Source organism: Pseudonaja textilis, chromosome Z, assembly GCF_049901715.1.
Source record: "Pseudonaja textilis isolate UNSWEBS1 chromosome Z, rPseTex1.2, whole genome shotgun sequence".
Lineage (NCBI taxonomy): Eukaryota > Metazoa > Chordata > Lepidosauria > Squamata > Elapidae > Pseudonaja > Pseudonaja textilis.
The window spans coordinates 36,378,114-36,394,056 of record NC_142008.1 but is presented as its reverse complement, the minus strand read 5'-3'; the positions used below and the strand labels follow the sequence as shown (position 1 = coordinate 36,394,056).

The 15,943-nt window shown below is 33.4% G+C and overlaps 1 protein-coding gene across 1 annotated transcript in view; it reads right to left on the bottom strand.

Annotated features, from left to right (window-relative positions):
* DNAH11 (dynein axonemal heavy chain 11) overlaps window positions 1-15,943 on the bottom strand; it is a 191,623-nt gene that overhangs the window by 149,903 nt on the left and 25,777 nt on the right. Inside the window, 14 exon segments of the mRNA XM_087918377.1 lie at window positions 225-383; window positions 1,253-1,339; window positions 1,431-1,547; window positions 2,278-2,500; window positions 3,571-3,740; window positions 3,846-4,097; window positions 4,220-4,552; window positions 4,826-5,221; window positions 6,508-6,612; window positions 7,689-7,884; window positions 8,245-8,369; window positions 8,461-8,598; window positions 14,165-14,281; window positions 15,615-15,782. Coding sequence (XP_087774503.1) covers window positions 225-383; window positions 1,253-1,339; window positions 1,431-1,547; window positions 2,278-2,500; window positions 3,571-3,740; window positions 3,846-4,097; window positions 4,220-4,552; window positions 4,826-5,221; window positions 6,508-6,612; window positions 7,689-7,884; window positions 8,245-8,369; window positions 8,461-8,598; window positions 14,165-14,281; window positions 15,615-15,782 — 2,586 coding nt within the window.

Genomic DNA, 15,943 nt, shown 5'->3' with positions numbered 1-15,943 from the left:
AAGTGTATTTTTCAGTTTATGAACTCAGCCTAAGAACAAGTTCTTTAAAAAAAACACCTCTAAATTCTAAATTCTAAAATGACAGTTTGATATTTACACTTCACTATTCATATTGGCCTCGAAATTGTCAAAGTGTTTCAAAGCATTATAATAATAACATAATAATAAATAGCTAGTTTACACTGCTTTTGGAGAATTAAATAATTTTCTTAATGTATTCTTACTGTGACATATATATTAATATCCCACACTCCTTTCAACAACTTTATTTCTTTGCGACATTCTTTTATTTGTTTATACTCTGGAATAGTCACTTCAAAAAGATTGGCAGTTTCGTGTAGGTGCAACATTTCTTCTTCCATTCTTTCTAGTTCCTGATTTGCCTGTAAAGGGGAAAATATTAGAATATTCTATTTGTAATTCAAAGCAGTATATACTGAAGGCAAAGGAATTACATAGTGTAGATATTCTATGGGTATTACTTTTAAGTAGTCCATATTTCATTTTATTTTAGTTCCAAAAGACAAACAAGATTCATTTATGAGCAAAATCTTGCATGGATCAGCTGCACGGATCAAAATTCACCAAAACACCAAATTTCCTTCATTTAAATTTCTAACTCTTTAGAATTAAACAGATGTAGCCATATATCAATGCACCCTAGCATTTGTACATATAGTGTAGCTGAAGATATACATTTAAATTATAGTTAAAATCACTATTTTTATTAAGTTATTCACTTAACTAGAATGAACAAATTATTATTATTTTACATAAGACCATCTAAGCATCTTTTGCCTACTGATGCCATCCAGGTCTGTTGCAAAATAGCTTTAAGATTTCTGGGAGGTGTTTTTCAACATATCTGCATTAGATTAAGAGAAACTGCTTTGATTTATGATTAAAAATTGAAGATCCAATTGGTCAGTTAGAAAATTATGTTCAATTTAATATAACTTTCAGCTAATACTTTATAAACCATGTACAGAAATCACAAACATATTCTAAAACAGTTTTTCAGAAAAGGAAGCATTTTTTTAAAATTACAGTCATACTGTCCTCTTTTTAGAGTACCTTCAGGGAAACAATCACACACATTTTAAGCTGCCCAATTTATATAATATAGCACTTATCAAGCTCAACAGAAAAAAAACTAATGTTCTGTAGAAATTGCACAATATGTAAATCTAAATCTCCATTTTGTAATGAGAGATTATCAGCATCACATGCACCTTTAATATTTCTCCATTACCTTATCAAGAAGTGCATATGGGTTTTGGGCATCAAAATGAAAAGGAGCATCTGCTCTAAATCTTTCTCTGAATCCTATCTGCTTTCCCTGTTGAAAGAAAGCAATAAATTTACGTCAACAATCTCATCCTCATAAAAGTATGTCTGTGGGTGTTGCTTTAAAAATAATTTCAGCTTACATCAAAAGCAGCACATTTTTTCCTGAAAATAGTGACCTCAGAAGTCAAAAAAGGAGCCACTTCGTGCTTTACAGACACAGCAAGTTTTTTGGTGGCATTCCATTTTTCAGGCAGTTCCTAAAAGATCAAAGAACAAACCATATAAAGACAGCTTAGTTAGATTCCCTTTTCACATTCTGCCAACTGCATGGGGGATACTCACAGGCTGTTCCCACAAGCTGGGGTACTTTGCCATAAATATCAAGATGACAGGTACATAAAGCATATAAAACTGCCTGGCTCAAACTCAACTACAATTAATGTTAATTCTTCACTTGTTTTGAAAATTCATTTAAAAACAAGTCACAACACCTTCAATATAGGAAGAGTGGATAACTGACAAATAATGCTAATCTTCCCCTCACTTACACTGAAAGAAAAGGAGACTACACAATATCTTAGAAATTAAATGATGGAAAATGGGGATGTGATCACATATTGTGGCTTGCATATTTTCCTGAACCTCTTTTTTGAAGCTCCCAATTAATGCCACTAAATTTGAATGGAAAAAAACAACAAACAGAAATAAAAATTAATATGGTTTCCAGGAGAAGAAAATGAAAAATTGTGAAAAGGTAATACGCTACTTCTTAAAAAATAAAAACAATCCTTTAAAATGTCAAAAAATTACTCTCATCTATTGGTATGTGATATTTCTATATGACCATCTTGGCAATTAAATAATATTAAAAGTACAATTCAATAAGATCTTTTTTCTGCATCTCAATAATATTTTGGAAGACTGAACATTTGGTTCAAAGAAATATAAAGCTTCTAATCGGAATCAAAAATAGAAATTTCAGGATACCTCTACTTGAACGTAAATATGATCTGGCATCTTCTGCCCATAGTTTTCCAAGAGTACAATGGTATCCTTTAGAGGTTCAAAAAGGCCATCAGTAGCTGACTGTCTATCCCTGACAGCCAAGAGGTGAAACATAATGTCTATGAGTCCATTATAGTCTATTTCTGACAACTGTTTTTGGAGTCCAAGGTTTGTCATTTTAATGAACTCTTCTAGGTCAGCTAGGCTATAAGAAGAAGAAAAGAAAGAGATAAATTTGCAGTAGTTTTTTTTTTCCATATATGCATGTCTTTTCAACTATTTTGGTTAATTGCTTGTAAGCAAAAAAAAATGGGGGGTGCCTTTGAGTCACTTTTGCCTCAAAAGATCAAGTCTGCTTTCTTGGCAGCATGTTTGGAAATAATTTGACATTACCATTTCTTCCTAGGGTGGAGAGCAAGGAGCTAATCCAAACTCACCTTTGAATCTTCAAGAGTAAATTGCACTTGTACAGAATACTTTAAGTCAGGGATGTCAAACTGCAGCATATGGGCTGGATGCATCACATGCAGACCATGCCCATCCCAGCTCCATGAATGGGGGGAAAACATTGCAAAACCTCATGTAACTGCAATGTAAAGCAGAGAGTTTGACACCCGAGCTTAAGGTTATAAATATTATTACACCTTGGGATGTGTCCTATTATACCACAAGTTGGAGAATATATCTTCTTCTATATTTTTAAAATGGCTGGTGTGGGAAAAGAAATATATGGGACCCAGAAAATTTAATTCATTTTGAATAGTTAGCCAAATTATTCTCTTTTATTTAATTTTTAATTGATTTTAATTATTTTTTATTTAATATTTTCTCCTATTACATTAAAATTATCATATAATGGCAAGTCCTGAAAAGATTTAGAAAAAGGTGGTCTTCATTCGGTGACCACAATTGGAACTGGCAACTTAATTGCTAAGTGAAGTGATCACTAAGGGACTGAGTTTATAATCTTAGTTCAGCTTTTTTTTTGCTTTACAGAATGCAAAGTTAGTACATGTGATAATTGTTCTTAAAGTCAATTTTTCATCATGTGAACAGTTAGTAAATGTGGCAGTTACTAAACAAGGAGTACCTATGCAAGGCTTTGAGCGATGCTGTTAAACAGCCCAAGCTTAAAAGGTTCACAAGGATGAAACTAGAATTGGAACTTACATCTCTATTTTCCCTTGAATTTAACAAGTTAACTTTTCACTTACATGCTCCAACACATGCCACCACAGCCTCTAAATAGAATAACTTTACCCAAACATATTTTACCTATCAGTGACAAATTTCACAAGGTATTCTTTGAACATCCAGCTCCATTTCTTAATAACGTTTAGCAAACTATGTTTGAAAGGTTTCAAGTCCACTTTAAGCCAGCCTTCAAAAATTCTGAAATCTTCCAATTTGCTCATCTGAATGTAAAGATTCTCATATATGTCAATCTACAATACATAAATATTAGAAATAAGCAAGAGCTTAATTTCATATTGGAGAGTAGAGAGTAAAGGTTCCAAATATCAATTGAGGCAAACATGTCCGATTCTTGCCTGTTCTTTAAACAGCTCAGCTGTTGGGTGTTGATCAGATGTGTCAACATCTGTAATTATCTCTCTTTCTTCAGTCAATACATGTCCATAGAAGAGAAATTGTTTCATAAATTCTGATCTGTCATCTACCCAGAGATATGCGTAACAGTCGAGAGAGTTTTTGAAGTTCATAGCTTCAGTAGTAACATCTGCCACTCTGTTCATAAGTTTTTCCCTGGTACTGTATAGCTCTGATATCTCATCCATATCATTCTTAAACAAAAAAGGAGAGTAAAAATTATATTCCATACTTAATATGATTAGTCCTTTCTTGAACTACATGTGGAATATATACAATCTTGGACTTTATCTTAATTTTAATAAATATATATTACCTGGTAATGCTGTATTTCAAGGTGTGATGCTATTCTTTTCACCTGAGCAGATATTTTGAAAATATTGCTTAAAAGTTCATCTATTAAATCATAAAAGCCATCACCAGCTTCTTTGTCCAGTGAAGGTTTAAATTCAATTTCTACAGCACTTAGGATCATCTGAACTTGAAATAATGGTGCTGGCTTTAAAACTTTCTCTGTGTTTTCCAAAAAGAAGTTTAAATTATACATTATGGCATTAAAAAAGCCATCAGCAATGATGTCATCAACAAACTCCAGGTAAATCTTCCAAGAATCTGAATCCGGGTCAGCTTTAAAGAGCTTTAAGTTTTCCTAAAATACACACCCAAAAATAGGTAGTTTAAGTCTACCATTGTCACAATTTCCACTGAAAAAGTTAATTAACTACATAATTCTCAATCGTTACTAGTAAATCCCATTGATAACTGCTTATGTATTAAATGACATGAAAAATGAAGTAACTTTTTTCAATCTGAATTGATAGTCGTATTTGAATAGATTTATACATTAGCAAAAACGTGTGTATAAATGGTTTGCAGAAATCAAATCAATTATCTTCTCATTAAAATTTGTATTAGATATTACCTCTACAAGTTTATGCATCCTGCAACCATCTTCTTGAAATGATATGAATTTTTTAGCAACTTTGTCTTCTTTGTCTTCTAGATTTAACAAAGCTTCTTTCCTGTTATCTTTTCTAGAAAAGAAAGGCTGCTCCATCCAAAAATTCATAATTTGTTGAATAGTCTTAATATTGTCCTTTGACTTTTGAAGTCTCTGTTCCAAATCATGAACTTTGGCTTTTATACACTCAATATATTCCCAGCAGTTTTCTTTCTGCCAGGTAAGTTTTTCTTCTGCTTCTTTTAGCAGGTTATCAGCAGCTATCAGCTCTTTTTCAACCAGAGGGTATTCTACCTCTAAAACAGTCTGTTTAACTTTGTTGTACCATTGGACTACAAGTTCAAGATTTCCTGTATACTGTTTATAGAGAAAGAGAAAACGCAGAAATTTTAAGTGTCTCCCATAAAGGCTATACCAATTTCTGTCTGATAAAAATCCAAAAGATGCTTTTTTCAAGAGTCCAGTTGCCTTGAAAAAAGCAGTTTTGGGACAACCATGACCTGGATGACTGTGAATCTCCATAGACATGTCTGATAAAAGGCTTTTGAATGAGGTGTCACTTACACTGTTGAATTGCTACTTCATTTTTGCAGTATTTCCTCCCATTGCTGAAGACTAAGTTTGTTTCTAACCATTTAACTATTTCAGCTTTAATTATATATATAATTAAAATTAGTATCATTATATGCATAACAATAATTACCCAATATTTTTTCAAACAATTTCCTATTAAAGTTTACAGAAGACAAAAAGGAACACATATTGATGGAAAGAGGAAAACAGAGATAAGGGATTATAACATTTGCATATCCCTTTTATAGTAACAATGCATTTTAGAAAATTAAATATTCAAGACAGAGCTAGTTTCCATTTCAGAGCTGAAGGAATCCCTAGTTTCACCCAAAATTCAATTGATGTCGGAGAGAAATTTTATCTATCTAGCAATATTACATTAGTTGTTTTTTCTCATGACAAAAGAAATGAAAAAGTTTCACTTGGCACATGGCTCTTGCCATTAAGGTATATTCCAATTGACCAGAATAGTTTCAATAGTCAGCTTTTCCTCTCATCTTTCCTTTGAGGATAAAGGCATGATGTGGTTGGAACAGATTCAGTTCTATTCATGTTGTTTCAGAAATACTGCAGGAATAGCTTATGAGCATGACCTGACCTATGCCATAATTGTGAAGGAAAATTTTCTCAGCCCAAAGTAATTAATTTGAATAGCTATAGGGATAAACTTCCCTGAATTTGGACATAGACATGGACATAGTTTGATCCAGCCAGCCTTCAATTGAAGTGGATCCACATGCCAGACGTTCTCCATCCCTGACCTATGCCACAATAGTGAAGGAAAGTTTTCTCAGCCCAAAGTAATGCATTTGAATACCACATTAACCAGCATGTAAACCAATTTTCTCTATCCTTTAGATTCCATGTAAATTTAAGATTCCAGAATTTCCTAATCAGCTTTTTAGCACTGAAAATACTGGGACATTAAACCCTCCAATTTGGAGGACACCAAGATTGAGAAAGGCTAATATAAACATTTCCATTTCATTTGTATTAGTAAGAAAGGAAGGAAAAGAATTTAAGTAATGTAAGCTAAATATGAATAATTACAGATTTTAAAAAGTACATACCTTAGCAAATATCCCCTTTTTCTTGTATAACTCTAATGCTGAACTTGGAATATTGGGCTGATCCATAAGCAAGAGATATTTCACATCTCTTAAAATAGCTACGAGCTGAAATATATTTCATGTTAGTTCTAAATGCTATTTATTGTTAGGAATTAAATCTGTCTATATTTCCAGAGAAAGTTTATGATAATTTTAATTATGTTTATTAAAATACTAGCTTGATACCTGTGCTTCACTACAAAACTCTGTGGCTTGGGCTTAGGTTTTGGGGAGGAAAATAAGGGGAGAAAATTCTGCTTCTGCCTACCAGCATTCATCTGTATTTATCTGGCTAGCATCCTGTCAGTGTGTGAGAGAGTTGAGGGCTGTTTGGAAACCAAAACAGCAAGAAGGAGACAGCAAGGAGCCTGGGAATGGCTTAGTTCAACTGTTCTGTACTAAAACTGCTTGGTGCTGTGAAACTAAAACTGAAACTCCTCTCCTCTGCTCGTGTTTTGCATTTGGAACAGATTTCTTTCAGGTGGGGAGAGAGAGTAGAACTCCTTAGCTTCAGAGCATGTTAATAATACTATACGAAATACTAATGCTCTGATGGTCAGGTTCTAAAAATCCTTTCTTAGTGAGCACTTAGAAACCAAGCGGAACATACGTGCTAAATTTCAATTGAAGGCTTTACGTTTCTGGAGATTTTGTGATGATACGTGAGTGGTATTTCACTTTTATATATATAGATTTCAATTAAAATTAAATTTTATTTAGTTAATAAATGTACATCCTGTTTCTTTTTCAAAGGCCAATAGGCTTGGATGAGAGTCCCACAATTATCTTGAATCAATTAGATTTACTTCCTTTCGGTTATTATTGAAAGGCCTAATTTATCTAGAAAATAAAAGTGCCAATATTATTAAATGTATATAGTACTCTTTATGGATAAGCAGTCAGGATATCAATTGAATATTTTTTTTCTTCCTGTAGCAGTTCAATAAGTAATTTTAGTAAACAGATTTCCTTTATTTTTTAACATTAAGCATGCATATTTTTTTAAAAAAACCACAAGTTGCAATTCTATAACATTAGTCTCATTGAATTCAATAAAGTTTACTTTTTGTTTACAGTATTATTCATCAGGCGATCATATCTAGAAAATTAAAATATTCATACCATATCATATCATACTATACCTTAGGATCAAAATTCACACTAAGGAGACCATCTTTACCATTTCGCTTAATCAAAGGTTGATCTAAATTAAACAGACAAATGTCATCCACCTTGGATTTCCATTTAAAATAGATCTGCTCTTCATATTGGTCAAATAATTTCAGTATTTCTATATATTTCTGATAAATTACAGCAGCTTCAGAATTTTCCAGGATTCTGAAAAGGGAGACATAATGTCACACTAGCAAAATGATCACGTCAAATAAACTTGTTGAGTTATATCAGCAAAATGTATGCTATTTAGTGGAAATCTGAATGTAAATATAACTCCATGAGTAGTTTGCAGTATGTATTTAGCTATTCCACTTGAGTCTGGCTCAAGATATTTGAAAACATCTTGAAAAAGTAAGAATTGTATCATCTTCTCACCTTTGTTTCCATTTAGTCATCGAGTCTTACCTCAACACAATGTCCTCTATCACAGTGTTTCTCAACCTTGGCAACTTTAAGATGTATGAACTCCCATAATTCCCCAACCAGCCTGAATATTTCCTATTGCCGAAGAGATTTACTTACTGTTGGGGAACAAATGAGAAGTTTGACCAAAATGACAATATGCGGGCTTTAATTTCTTGAGACCATTTAAGGTTTCCTGAAGTAGATGACATGTTTTTGTTTATGATTTCATTCCCCTCTTCCTCCTGTAATTATTAAATGACAGGTGGGAAATCTGCAAAAAGATATCTTGTGAGAAATGTAAATGGAATAGCTTGCTCTTAAACTGCCCCATACCTGTTTAATGTGTTCATCATACAAGTATTTACAATTTCTCAACTCTTCATCAAACATCTGTAGCAAGATCTTATAATTTGCGCTAAACATTTCTATAATAATTGGTTTCTCCAGAAAAGATCCAAGAATGGTTATAAGCTGTATAAATAAAGGACATGATTATGTCAACCTTCCTTTTTTCCAGTTTGGAGAGAATGGTATCAAAATATCATACAAGGAAGTTGGAACACAAGAGGACACTGTTCACATTCCACATTTGTCTTCAGTTTAAGGAACTGTGCTTAATTAAACTAAGAATGGCACACTCATCTTTGAGTCAGTCTTGGTTCCTAGGAATTGTTAGGACTAGTCTTGCAGTTTTCCTAGCAAGATTTTGAAAATGTATTGCCTGCTTCCTAGAACTAGTTGAGAGTGACTGGCCCATGGTCACCCAGCTGGGCCAAGGTAGGACTAGAACTCACAGTGCCTGTTGCCTATGCTTTGAATTTAACTGCTAGATATCAAATATAAAATTATTATATTTTCCTCCTAAATTACATTTCTACCTAAAACACTAATAACTTAAAAGAAAAAAAAATGTTCAAAAATGGAAATTTTTAATTATTTTTTTCTATTTTTTTAAACTATTAGCAGCAGTAGCTCCCTGGAAATTTATTTATTTATCACACCTCACAGAATGTGACCCCATATAGAAAACAATAAAAACAGATAATAAAAACCAACAATTAAAGGCATTCTATAACTTGAATCATTTTAAAGACGAAGAGATAAAATACCAAGATTTTCTTTCATATGCTTTATGTCAATAGAAGTAATACATTCATATTCTGAATGCTTCATAGCATTGTTAAAGTGTATAGCCAGCATTAATGAACTTATTTACAAATGTCTTCTCATAAAAATAGGCTTAATAAGTTAAATATAGCAACCGCTTGCTTCAAAATATTCTCGTGTACAAAATCAATAGCAGAAAAGGTTATTTTTATGTTGAAAAATATGAAGTGGCTGTCAAGATATCAAACATCAGACTGGAACTGCTAAATTTAATTCTCTCTATACTCACAAGCTTGGAATGTATTATTATGTATAGATATTGAAATACAATATATTGAATAGCAATAGATTCTCAAGACATTTTGAGTAGCTAAAAAGTACACAGGTAGTCCTCGTTTTATGACTATAGTTGAGCCCAAAATTTCTGACACTAAGTTAAGACAGTTGTTAAATGAGTTTTATGACCTATTTTATGACCTTGCTTGCAACAGTTATAGTAATATGGTTATTAAATGGATCTGGCTTCCTCATTGACTTTATTGTCAGAAAGTGGCAAAAGGTGATCACAGTGATTTTGGGACACTTCAACCATCATAAATAGCAAGCATTTGAATTTTGTTCAAGTGACCATGGAGATGCTACAATGATCATAAGTGTAAAAACCAGTAAGTCATCTTTTCAGTGCTGTTGTAACTTTGAACAGTCACTAAACAAATGATTTTAAGTTGATGACTATCTGTATTCAAATAATTTGTTCTGGAGGAGGAGGAACCTGAGAGGTCAACCTAGCAATACACATTTACAGCAGATCCACTCAGTTTTATTATTTAATTATATAATTAGCTTTTTAGTACTTACTGGACTTATTCGATGAGACAATAGTAAAGACAAATACACAGATAGTGGATTTTGCTTGGAAATATTAGTTATGGGGAAAAGAAAGAAACATCATGGTGTTAGCTTGGGCTATCTCCCTCCTTTAAACTCTGCAAAACACCCAAGAATTGAGGAGCACTTCACAGGAAAGAGAACTGCAAGCAAAACAAATTCTCCCCCCACGCCTAACAAATTTGAAGCATTGGAATGGGATCTCCAAATAGAGCTGACAGACGAACAATTATTAAACCATTCCTTATTTCTTGGGGAAGAGCAAAATGATAGCCAGTCACCACCACAAGTAACCAACCCATAAGACTTGAAATGAAGCACAAAAATAAAAAGAATCAGAACATAGGGAGGCTACCATGGGAAAATTCAACTGAGTTTATGGAAAAATAATGCCTCCTCAGAGCACAAACTACTCTCAATATTTGAGTAGCTTACAGCCATAAAACCTGAATTGGAGACATTGAAAAAAGATGTAGCTGTTATTCTTCTAAAACAAGGACCCTCTTCTCCCACAAAAGCCTCTGTAACAAGACACAGTCAAATTTCCCACTTCGGGCAAGTTGCTAATAAGCAGCAAAGAGCAAAAGTAATTGTTAAAGAACTTGTCAAAAAGCTACAGGTCTCTTTAAGAATAACTCACTATCTTCTCATAAAGCAAAGAGAGGGGAACTTGTTAAAGATTTCTTGGAAGCCAGCAAAGTATCCTCCACCAAATTGTTCATTACAAACACAACAGATCGCTCTCAGAATTTGCATGAACAGACTTAACGTTGGATGTTGGAATACCAGGAGACCAATCCTAGCTTCCTTAGATCAGCTTCTTCACTGCCAAGGTGGGCAGATTGATTTGTGTGCTGTCGAATGGCTCCCAGACGTCCCAAATTGGAAGCAGATACTTGTGTCATTTAAGCAATCTGCCATCCCTTTGTTGCTATTCAAGAGCATATCTAGTTTCCTTTCAAATTTTTCATACCAGAGTCTTTTGTGATGAAAAGGTTAAACCTTTAATAGCTAATATGCTAGCTCCCAAGATCACTGCTTCTTCACTCCCAACCTTGAGAGAGTCAGTCAGCTGTTCTCAACAAAGAAGCTGGCCTTATAAATGCTTTTGGCTCCTTACTAAGAAAAGAACAGGACAATAAACTAGAAAATCTGAAGAATTGTTGGTTACAATTGCCACAGCTGATCCACTTATGGACTTTGTATCTCCAAACATAGAAGTTCTCATTTTCCCTTCGGCAAATAATGGGTTACCTAAAAATGGCCCTATAAAAAAATGAAATCTGAAACCTGTTGAGCCAGAAGAGGTTCCTGCAGATAAGGAGAAATCATTACTTTCATTGAGATATTCCATTGGCACTCCAGCAATTAATTGGGAGATGAGCAGCTCCTTGCCAACCTCAATCACACAGAGCCAGATGCATCTCTTTGCCCAACAGTTCTACAAAAGCTCTTCACAAGGCAAGCATTTTAAAATAGTGTCAATGTCATCCACTCTGAAGAAAACCCCCAAGAGCTGATGCAGGAAGTATATGAGTCAAGTTATCAGAGGAGGCCACAATTGCTTCTGATGACCTTCTAGCCCAATATAATAACCTCACAGCTGCTGCTTCTTGTCAAAAATCATATCTCCTGATGGGCCTCACATAACTATCCTCTTTCCCTTCTAACTTGAAATATTGCTGGCTGGTCAATCCAATCAAAAGGCCAACTTTTTTTTTTATTATATATCATAATTTGATGTCTTCTTCCTACATAAAATCTGACTCTCTTAGAGGTGGAGTTAGATAGCTAGTGAGTTAACACTATCCCACCTTCCCCAAGCAAGGCAGGTGCAAGGTCTAAAGACGGTATAGTGGCATTATTTGGTTTAAATATGTCTCACTGCCTTCTTTACAGCCATGGATTCATTTTGCATTTTATATTACCATTTGTACTACTCCATTACTTAGGTTTGGAACTTCTTATAATAGTATTTTATTTGGATTTATTTTAATATATTTGTCCTTAATTATTTTTAGATTCTGTAACACATTTTTTCTGTAGAATTATTTAATAATTCTTTTATTATATATATTTTTGCATTAGATCATAAGTATGTAATAATTTGATTTAAATTTGATTTGTTTATTTCATCAGTACTGCAGATTAGAAGCTGGCTGAACTGCTTCCAGACCTATTGAACTAATGTTTTTCCACACCATTTTGTTTATCCCAGCCACTGGTTTCAATAGGAAGGGAAATAACACAGTTGGCATAGATTATTTCTGTTCTGCAGGTGCATGCTGACATACATAACCAATATTAGCCACAGTGATGTGCAAAGTCCTGTTTTTGATAAAGATATTTATCAATCTTTAACTGGTAGCTTATCTTATCATAGTAATTGGTCATGGCATACAGTGTTAACCAATTAGCCAGGTTTAATACTGAGCCTACTCAAAGGCACTGGCAAGCTAAGCATGTATGGAGATACCTTAAACAAAAAATGCATTATGCATTATATTTAGACCCTAAGGATGAACTAAGTTTAACTGCATATGCCGATGCAAGTTTCGCTACAGATGTATCTACATGTAAATCAACGTCAGGTACTGTAATGTTATTAGGAAAGGTGTTAATTGGATGGTGGTCTATTCAACAAACATCTAAGTTTATCAACAATGGAGGCTGAATTCTCATGTTTGTCTCTATTATGTACAGATTTAGTTTGTTATAAACAACTATTGATAGATATGGAAATTAATGTAAATGAACCTATTGTTATATATGAAGACAACCAATCAGAAATTCAGATGGCTTCCAATCTTGCTGTAAAGACAAGATCAAAACACACCGTTCTAAGATATCTAAATGTGAGACAATGTGTTCAAAGTAAAATGATTAAACTGGAGTACTGCATGTCAGAAAATAACAGTCCTGATCATTTTACGAAAGCCCAAGGCACAGTAAAACATAAGGCTTGCTGTGAAGAATATGGACTTAAACTGTAAGGTTTTATATATTGTCCTACCCAAAGGGGAGAATGTTAGGAATGATAGTCACCTAACAGTTGGGTTGGAAATATATAAACCAGGATAGTAATTTAATACTGTATCTTTAAGAGAATGCTGTAAGTGTGATTGGCTGAGGTTCCTCCAACGGCCCTAAGATGGAGCCAGAAACCTGGTTTATTTCTTCTTGCATTTCCTATTTTGCTGTTTTGCCTGATCATCATTCTGTTTGGATTGCTGTGAGTCTTGCAACTGTTAGAAAACTCCGTTTACTGAACTTTGTTTATGATACTTGACTTCATTTTTGGCTTATCCCTGGACTGATACTAACCACTTTAACCATGTATGATTTGGACTGTTTGTTGGACTTCGTTTACCCAGTTACTGGAAGTAAAACCTACATTTTACTGTTCAGTGTATCTGTATGCTGGTCATGTGTTATTCAACATCACTCTCACTACATTTCCCTGAATGCAATCATTCTCCTAACGGGGAATACCTCAACAACCCCTTTTAAGTCAGAAAGTAAACAATACAGCAAATGATTGACAACTTTTTTCCATACGTGTCAATACAACAAATGGGAAATGTTCACTTAAATATATGTAGAGGATAGCTTTCATGCCCAGCTGTATCATGAAGCAGAGTGCAATGATTTTAGGGAACATGTATTGAAGGATATATGGAAGACTCCTCCGTCATTAAATTAGTTTTTGCCTCCTAGTACAGAGTATATCTTACTTTCACTGCTGAAAATTCAATTAAGTCTACAAGAAGAAGTACTTTATCATTTACCTGAGTTAATTCTTTCTTGGATTATTCTTGACATTTCTTTTGTTTAAATGTTGCTGCCATGCTAATTAATTATTGCAAAAATATACCCAATACATTTCCATGTTTACATTTTTTCAAAGTATATTATCTGTATTGGTGTGTGTGTGTGTGTGTGTGTGTGTATTTGTGTGTAAAATAATATAATACAATATAAATATAATATAAATCTGACAGTCAAAAGTATGACATTCACTTATTATGCTGCATATAACTACCTTAAATGCTGACTCCAAACCTGAACAATCCAGAAATGCCACACAAAAAATTGCTCCAAGACGCCTTTCAAATTCCAAATTTTTGTGTTTAAAATCAGAGTAGTCTTCTTCAAATTCCTGTAGAAGGCAAAATCCATGACAAATAGGTTTAAGGTTTTTTTTAAAGAATTGTATTATGTAATGTAAAGGATGTAAAGAAATACTATTAAATCAAAAGGTTAGTGCTCACTTGCTAAGGATTCTGTTTCCTTTAGCTTTCTACCAAAGAAGAATAGAGAAGAATTGGCAGACAAAGGGAGAATAAAGTTGTTTGTAATGCTCTTATCATTTTCACGAGACAGTAAGAACAGTATACAAAAAGCCAGGCTTGCCAAAGGCCTTAAAATATTTGTGCTACCCTGATCTTTTCACACAAAGGAAAAAGCTGTGCTTGGCAATCATTTACCTAACTATAGTGTAGTATTTTGGAACGCCATGTATTGAGTTTCTCTTAAAAGAAACAGGAGGATCAACAGGCTTTTCAACAGGCCAGGCTTGTTAAATGTTAAATAAAGCAAAGTACATCAATATCTGAAAATGGGTTTCCTAATGTCAAATCTACAAGCAAAAATAACTTAGCAGTATTCTTGATATACTGTATACCTGAATTACATCTGAGCAGTTTTTCTTGGAGAAATAACTAGCCAAGCAGTGATAAACTTTGCTTATCTTTCTGTATAAAGTTATTTTCCAGCAAGTTTTATCAAGCTTTATTGTCTGATCTTCTAATTTTAAGTTGTAGCAGCCATCCTTATGTTCATTATATTTTAATCAAACAAGTAGCCTAGGAGTAATTTCAATAAATTCTACTAAACATCACTTCCTTAAAAAAATCTTTCTGAATGTATTGTAAAATTGCTGTGATTTGCTGATAAAAGAACAGCAGCATCAAAAGCTTTGGATCACTGGTTGGCAGTCCAGTGCAGCTTGTTTGTGACTGAAATCCATCCTACTCCTATCTCTGGATTCAAGGTATGACATTTGGATAGTATAAGTCATAACATCAAGATTGTGATAGGCAGAATACTATATGTGAGTTTTATGTATAATAGGAATTGGAGTTGTGGTACATGGGCTATGAAATACTTGGTCAGGGAAAATACCTCTGTTATTAAGAGAAAATGCCAGTGCAATTAAATGTTTAAGTAACCTTCCATTGTCTGAAAAATACTGGACTACAAAACAGGCATCAAACAGAGAAAGGCTGCTCTTAAATAGGTAGCAGAAATACTGATATTTAAGAAATTCAAGCTCAGCTTGGTAGGAATTTCCAAGTTCAAACATTCACACTTTTTCTCATGTTTGGATCAGTTTTTAAATATAATCAACTTTATTTTTACAATATACTTCACAACTTGCCTTTCTTAAATTTAAAAAAATGGTACGAACAATATGCTACATGAAAGATTACCATATTGTTGTAGTCTAAAGGATCATATGTTTTCTCTTTAAAAGTGTTACAAAACTCAATAAATTCTTCATTCAATTTGCTTATGTGAGCATTTAAACATTTTCCTTTGATTCCACCAAATTCCAGTTTCTCCAACTTTTCAAACTCAAGCATAGTAACAAAAATATTCTGAAAAGATAAAAATAATCATTACAAATATGTCTAATGAGTGTATCTCCTGATACAGAAGTAGGCAATATTTTTGACCCATGTTGATTGGGTCATAAATTGGCATAAATGTGTCATGTAGAAGGCAACTTCTAAATTGCTATTTTCTTATCTAAACTTGA